The sequence below is a fragment of the Equus quagga genome, chromosome 17, assembly GCF_021613505.1.
Source record: "Equus quagga isolate Etosha38 chromosome 17, UCLA_HA_Equagga_1.0, whole genome shotgun sequence".
NCBI classification, from domain to species: Eukaryota; Metazoa; Chordata; class Mammalia; order Perissodactyla; family Equidae; genus Equus; species Equus quagga.
The window spans coordinates 32,204,207-32,212,036 of NC_060283.1; the positions used below are offsets into that span (position 1 = coordinate 32,204,207).

General features: G+C 56.6%; 2 protein-coding genes across 4 annotated transcripts in view; both read right to left on the reverse strand.

The window, feature by feature from the left end:
* The window catches only part of D2HGDH (D-2-hydroxyglutarate dehydrogenase), a 29,633-nt gene extending 28,891 nt beyond the window's left edge, over positions 1–742 (reverse strand). The window contains exon 1 of one of the 3 annotated variants that reach the window (XM_046644086.1): positions 646–742. The gene's annotated coding sequence lies outside the window, so the exon portion shown is untranslated. Of the gene's footprint in view, positions 1–384; positions 404–427; positions 572–645 lie in introns of those variants that run through there. The other 2 variants (XM_046644085.1, XM_046644087.1) reach the window with 2 other exon arrangements.
* A 3,255-nt stretch (positions 743–3,997) lies between these two features.
* Positions 3,998–7,830, reverse strand: part of ING5 (inhibitor of growth family member 5) — a 23,211-nt gene continuing 19,378 nt past the window's right edge. The window contains 1 exon segment of the mRNA XM_046644308.1: positions 3,998–6,778. Within this exon segment, the coding sequence (XP_046500264.1) occupies positions 6,736–6,778 (43 nt within the window). The 3' untranslated portion in view covers positions 3,998–6,735.

Below are 7,830 nucleotides of genomic sequence, written 5' to 3' on the forward strand. Positions count from 1 at the left end.
CCCATCTCAAACCCCTGAGGCGTCCCGAGGCTCAGACCCCTGAGGAACGCCCCCCATCTCAAACCCCTGAGGAAGCCCCCCAGGCTCAGACCCCTGCGGAACCCATCTCAAACCCCTGAGGAACCCCCCATCTCAAACCCCTGAGGAACCCTCCATCTCAAACCCCTGAGGCGTCCCGAGGCTCAGACCCCTGAGGAAGGCCCCCCATCTCAAACCCCTGAGGAATGCCCCTGGGCTCAGACCCCTCAGGAACGCCCCCCATCTCAAACCCCTGAGGAACCCCCCCAGGCTCAGACCCCTGAGGCGCCCCGAGGCTCAGACCCCTGAGGAACGCCCCCCAGGCTCGAACCGCCGAGGCGCCCCCAGGCTGGACCCTTTAGGAACCTCTCTGCCAGGCTCCACCCCGAAGGAACGCCCCAAGGCTCACTCTCCAGAGAACCCCCAGGCTCGACCCCGGGACGCTCGTCTCCGAGGACGCCGGGCGCGCGCAAGGCTTCCACGATCACGTGACGCCGCGCAGGGTCCGATCGAGAACTGCGCCTGCGCTCGCTGCCCCCCCAACCCGCTCGCGCCCGCCCGCCGCCCGGGACCCGCCACGCCCGGCCCCTCAGCCTAGACCCCGGGGGGTTGCGCGCGCGCACTCACGTCCGCGTCCCCGTCCCAGCGGCCGCCGGGCCTCGCGCCGCCAGAGCCAGAGTGGGCGGGGAGGCGGGACTGAGCCTGCGCACCGGCGCCCCTCCGACCCCGCCCCTGTGCCCTCCCGGCTCCGCCCCACGTCCTTCAGGCACCGCCCCCATGTCGCCTAGGCCACGCCCCTGCCACGCCCCCTGTGTCCTCCAGCCCCCTGCGTCCTAGTGCAGGGTCCATCTTCCACTGGGCGAGGACAGCGGCCTTGACCCGTGTCCGGCACCGCCCAGCAAGGGTCCCAGCTCCCACCCCTTCCCCAAGGGCCAGCCCCGGCGTGGTCTGCCCCGAGTGGCCTCAGAGGGTAACTCCCCACTCCCTTGTCCTGGGGTGTGGGCAAGGGTTCTCCGCCCCCCGCCCAGGGGTCTCTGGCTCCTCGGAGGGCTCTCTGGCTGCCCCCAGGGACTCAGGCTCCTCCAGGGGCGTCTGGTTCCCCCAGGGACTCTGGCTGCCCCTCCGGTCAAAGATCAGGCATTCCCTGCAGGTTGGGTACCCACTGCAGGCAGAACCCGGGGAGGCTCCGAAAGCCGCCTATCCCAGCAGCGGGAACGTTTTCCTGAACAAAACCCCGGCCTGGGACTCAAGTGCGGGGCCCTCACAGGGGCTGGGCCGGGTGACCCGGGCTGCAGGAAAGGAAGAGCCAGCCTCTCAGGACTGCTGCAGGTTCCGCCTGCAGCCCCGCAGCTCTAACGTGCCCTTTGGATTCTGCTCCGTGGGGCCCGTTAGGCTTTGCCCCCGGAGGCACCGAAGGAGACAGGCAGGGAGGAGGGAACCTGCTGGCCTGAGGACATCCCTGTGGCCACACCCCAGCAGCACTAGAGTGCCCAGCCTCATCACTTTCCTCGGGGGTACCAGCAGCAGCGAGGAGCACCCTCCCCTCAGACATCTGAGTCCCAGCTCCATGGCACACCCCCTTTCCTGAGCTCCTGAGGCCCCCGGAACCAGCCAAATAACACCTGTTCCTGGGGTGGCTGAGTCCCAGCCCCGGAGGGGCGCTTGGCCTTCCTCAGAGCCCCTCCTCCAAACTGCCAAATCCAGAAACTCGAACTTCCTCGCTGTGCCACCCCCAGACTTAGGGTGGTAGGTGCTTCCTGCAATTATTCTGTTACCTCAGTGGTCCCTTTTTGCTTTTTCAGCTCTCCAATCCCCTAAACTGTTAAAATAACTAATGCGGTTTCTGTCTTCCTGATACAGTGCCTGGTACCCAGAGTAGGTTCACCTCCCACCCTCCGGCTCCTGCTGGTCTTCCTGAGGCATCGCCAGTACTTGCCTGGCTCACCCAATTCCGTATGTCATCAGCGGAGCAGACAGGAGGGACACTGTGTGGGATGCTGAGATAACGATTTGCTGTCTGGCCAGCAGAGAGCAGGAGAGTTCCCATGACCCTGAGGCAGCACTGAAGGTGTACCGGGCTGAACAGATGCATGGCGGCGATCCTGGCCAACTGGCATGGACGACAAGCCCGTGCCAGATCAGTACCTGCAGGTCACGTGCCAAGAGGGTGCTGACTGGTAACAGTGGTAACAATGCCATGTCTGGAACAGCAGCTGCAGCTGGGGTCATCCCCTACGTCTGCAATAAACTATATTGCCTAAGATCTGCCCAGGTTCTTCACAGGTAAATTAATGGGATGTGCTAAGTACACCACCACTACATCTTCCCAAGGATGTGTTTCACCTTTGGATTACTATCCTGGCAGGGAGAGGACGTTCCAGACACTTCTACCTGACGCTGCCTACCACAATGGCCCTTGCTCACAGGTCAATGTGGGCATTCTGCCAGTTGTCAAGTGTGTCTATGTCAGTGTCACACTCAGGCACAGGGAAGATAACCACAGAGGGGTCTGTGTACCCACTCAAACAAAAGTTACTTATCACCTGATCACCATAGGCCCTCACTCTGACTAGTACCAGGGGCCTCTTGGATCCGGAGGAATCAGTATCCACGCCTCCTCCCAGGCAATCACCAGAACAAACGGCTGCAGCTTCCCTCGGAGCGCTTGGGGAAACAGTGCGTGCGGGGGCAGCATTACAGGCCCTTCGTCCAGAACCTCGGCCTCCCCTTCCAGCGAGGACCCCACATCTGTGATTCGGTTTTCATCTGGAAAATGGGTGAGAGGCTGTGCCTCTCCATGGTAGTGACCAAGTTGGGCTTCTGGACCCTGACCATTAACACTCCTCAAGGAAATGTCCTAAGAACTATTTAGTTGCCAAAGGGGTCTTGACACCTCTGCATATCTTGGAGGGCAAACCTTCTGTTTCAGAGAAAGCACTTCATGCCTCTGTTAAGGGACCCATAGCATTCTCATCTACACACACACCTTTCTTGTGAGCTTGGGGACCAACTTCTGATGCTACCACACAGCTGAGGCCTAGAGATGGCCACTGACTAAGGTGAGGCCCAGGATCCCACCCAGGCACATGGCCAGCAAAACAACTCTCTCCAGTTCACAGCGTGTCCCTCCAAAATTCAACATAGGAGAGCCTTACCCTCTGCAGAGACAGCACTGAAGTTTTATCATTTCCTGAAATGATGCATTCTCAAATGTTTATTCCAAAAAATACTTTATTTATTAAACAATATATCCATAATCTATAACATGATCCAAAAATACAGATATACATCTTTACATTATTTAATAAAAAGATTTACAATATTATCTTTCCTTTACAAAGGGAACATAGATAATAATTCCTTGAAAATAAAATGTAACATTCATGTTAAAGCTGCATCATCTTTTTGGATGAAATGTGGTAAAGGTGAACACCACAGGATACCTCCGTAGGGAGAAAGAAACCTCATGGAGTGCTCTCCTGAAGGAGAACGTTTTTCTTAGACTTCTTTTTAAAATTCCTCTCAGCACAAGTATGAAGACCAATCACTATTCACTAAAAGCTGAGGAAAACTTTCAATCTTCAATGCCCTAAGTGTCCGAATCCCGGATGGGGCAGACCCTGGCTGTGGCCAGATGGGGAAGCTGCTCTCTGGACAGCGTTATTGCTCGAGGCAGTCCCTGCCAAGGGCTGTGGGACGGTCAGGAGGCAGAGCGCAGCATGGCGTGGGGACAGGGCTGACACAGAGCTGGCCGTCGTCCCCATGCATCCCAGCAAAACCCTGCCTGGGCAGGCTGGAAGCCACCTGGCTCCTATGGCGCTGGCCAGTATAAGCTTCAAGTCCAACTGCCTGGGGGCCCCAGCCTGCTCAGTGGGGACAGTCACACGGGCCTCGGCTCAGGGGTTGTGTCCCAGCCAACAGCTCTACCAGGGCAGCCCCAGATGCAGGGGGCTCTGCTTAACAAATGGTTTCTATTAGCACAGCACATGCTCCCCCACAGGGAGACGAGAGGTTTCTCAAATTGCTGACCGCGAACAAGGAAAGTGATTCGGCTCTCAACAAGGTACTTCTTCCCTTACAAGCAGACCCCACAGCCATGGGGGGCCCTCTCTTTCGGCTCAGATAAGCTGCAAGAGTGACCCACTGGGCCCAGCCCAGAATGCCTCAACCCCAGGGATGGGGTTGGCTCCACAGCCGCCTCCAGGATCACATCTGGCACCTGGCAGGCAGGGACAGGGGATCTGGCCTGAATCACCCCCAGGACAAAGGCAGCCAGGCCCCGTGGAGCAATCCCCGGATGGTGCAAGCAGCATGGGCTCCTGCCACCCCCGCAGGGCTGGAGCCAGGCCAGGTGGCATGACATTCTTTCCCAACCAGCCACTGAGTCTCTCCCCAGTGTGCAGATGGTACTAGCGGTCAGGAAAGGCATTCGGTCACTCCAAACAACGATCCAGGGAGCCTTCCTGTTCTGCCCATGTTTTCTGCTTTCTCCAAAGCTATAAGCATATTACTTAGGGGACATTATTGTAACTGCAAAAGTAAACACTAGGAATAGATCACAGAAATGTAAACAACGGTCAACACATGTGGTGTGACAGTGACACGCAGGGCAACATCATTGAACTTAAAAGCTTAAGACGGAGAAGTCGGTCGTCTTTCCTGGGAAACGACCAAGGCCTCGGGAAACCAGAGACGATTGAAACTGAACCAGCCAGCAACCTCCATCCACAAACAGCGGTGTCTTCCCGGGATGACAGCGGTGTGACGCGTTCAGAGATGAAGCACAAATATTAATTAGCTTCCAAAGAATCCTCGCTAACCTACTGTACTTACCTAGCCTCTCCACAAAAACTGGTGAAAGAGCGTAGAAAAGAATATCTGCACAAGTTATTCCCCACAATCTTTACACACCTATGTTAACAAAAATCTAAGTTACTAAACACAGACGTGCTTCACGTTCCAGCTGTGGCTGAGACCGAAGGACGTGTGCTGGCCAGCACTCACGCGGATGCCTCCCCAGGCCCTTCTTTCTGAGCAGCAGGAAGGATTGGTTCTGAGAAGGCTCATCAGGCCTGGGGACCCACAGGGATGGCAGTGGCAGCTGCTGACCCTTCCCCTAACCACCCAGCCCAAGACTGAAAGGGTTGAGCCCGCAGTCATTTGGGAGCAAGTCCTGTCCCTCAGCTCACTCTAGAAAGGACAGCAGTTCCAATCCAGCCGGCGCAGCCTGAGACCCGCCGAGACCCGCCAAGACCCGCTGGCGCAGATTCCAGCCGGACCCCGACTGCCCTGACATTCTGCCTTCATTCGCCAAATATTAACTTACATTGTGGGGAGCAGCCCGTCTAGAACACAGCTTACAAGGTCCTTTCTGCTTCATTTCCTCTCCTTGGTGAAATATTAGAGGACAGGAGGACTATTAATACTCAGTACTAAGGCCATCAGGAGGAGACAGGCGTATCCCTCCAGATGACCCTCCTCAGAAAGGGAACAGGGTTCCTCCTAAACTGGGAATCTCACATCTCGACTCTATCTCATGGATTTCTTTTTCTGGCACGAGGACAGAAACAGGTCTCCATTCTTCAGGAATCTTCTGACTTCTCTAGACGCATGCTGGAGGGTTTCAGAGCGTGCAAGGACACTCTCCGAAGTCACATTTTAGGTACCATCACAAATGGATCTCAACACACCAAATGTACGCTGTTTCCCCCAACCATGACCAAAAAGTCGGTTCAAAATCGGTTTGCTAGACGCTGACTAAACAGAAAGTACACTCTAGTTTCCTAGCTTCATTCCAGAACTGCTATTGTGGACAAGAAACTCACAAATCATATCACATAATTGTAGTCCCTCAGACAGGAGCTGCTGATCTGTGTGTAACATGGACAGGTTCAACCTCAGCTCTTGGCAGACTGGACTCACTTCATATACACAAACACCCACAATCTTCATGCTATTATGATAATTTCATCTTCACAGTAAAAACGTCAGGAATTCCCAGAGAAACGGAACATCAGCCCATCTGCCACGCCGTCTCTCATCGGTGCTGCTGCTGCTGGTAACCGACAGCCCGTTTGCTAATGAAGAGCCGTTTCCTCCAGAAGGTGAAACCCTCCCGGAGGGAACTGGGAGTCCAGACGGAAAGGCAGTGTGCAGCAAGGCAGAGACCTCCTCCTGCGGAGGACCCAGCCCTTCCCGGGCGAGTCACCGGCTAGGGGCAGTGCCAGGCAGGGAGGCTGCCATGTCAGCCCCACACCCGCACGCCACACCTCGCGAGACAGACGTGCTCACAGTGGTGCTGCGGCCCTGGGGCAGACCCAGGAGACTGCGGGCGGCCACTCAAGGCTCACACCTCTAGCTGCAAAGGGATGGCAGTGTACCAGGTGGGAAGGTTCCCAGCGCCCCCGCACTCCGCACGCACGCGCCCATGGAAGTCCCTTGGGCTACTGGGTGTGACGGCCGTGCTCGGTGCCGGGGGGCTGTACAAACAGTCATGAGACAAAAGTCACCAGGGCGGGTCCCCGTAAGATCGCTTCTCTGTGCAAACAGGGCTCAGGTGGACTCTTGTTTGTCTTAGGAAATATCCAGAATTACAACTGGCCATTGAGTTATTAAATATCATTCAAAACAAGGTAGTTTTAAAATGAAGATAAAATATTGCAACATGAATGGAGGAGCATATTGACTTGCTCTTCTGGGCTGGCATCGGCCGCCTCCTCACTTCTTCTTCCTCCTTTCCTGGACGCACCGGGGACAGAACCTGGGACAAGAAAGGCACACCGATGAGCCGTTTGTGCGCAGAAGGCCCAGACCCTGCCTCCCCCAGTCTCCCAGGAGGGCTGGACACTGGTGGAGCAGTGCCAGACGAGAGACCCATAAGGACAGAGCGCACAGCTCCGTGGGGAAGGGTCTCCCACGCGAGCCGCTCTAACACGTCCGTTCTGAAGTTGACAGATGCCAGTCAATGAGCAAAATCGTTGACACACGAGCATCCTCTTGACCAGGTTAATCACTGTTCCTTGAGCGACACCAGGGTCACCAGTGATCAAAATGGAGATGACACTCACACTCAAGCGGGTGGACTGCAGGTGCTGACGGCCAGGTGTGAGTAGAGGATGGCCTGGCACGCTTAAGCAGGTGAGCAAAGGGTCCCAGCCTCCGTCCTGCACAGTCGAGTGGGCACTGGAATCTGCAGGATTGACAAGTGCTCCCTGGTGACCCTGGGCAAGCAAGTCCAACACAGGGAGCTGCTCTTGGGGACTCTTGGACCCTGGCAGCCACTAATGACACAAGGGGACATTTCCACACTGGTTTCCGCCTGAGCCGTCCTGAGCTCCCCAGGCAGGAGGCAGCTGATTTGCATATGAGTGAGCTCCCCAGGTCCAAAACCACCACTCATAGCATCCTGTCTGTGCCAGTGAGCGAGTGCTGAGCACGTCCCTGCCCTGGCCCAGCCCCAGAGAAGGCAACGCTCCCCAGGCAAACGTGCTCACAGCAGGCTCACGGCGCACGAACATGTCAGTCAAAGAGCTTAAATCTTCCTGAACGGGGGAAGCCTGTGAACTTCCTGGGTCTCTAAAAGGACCACAGAGAAGCCAGGAGTCAGATGGCAGGGGTGGAGCCCGACCAGGCCTCCCAGGCTCCATATGTCCTGCTACTAGACTCTTCCACCTGAAGTCCTGCAAACAACTCAAACCCACCACGTCCAAAACCAAACTCAAATCAAACCTCCCTGCCTCGTGCCCTGGCGCCAGCCAGCAGCACATCCCCTCTGTCAGCGCAGGGGCCCCGTCCATCACAAGCCGAGCCTGC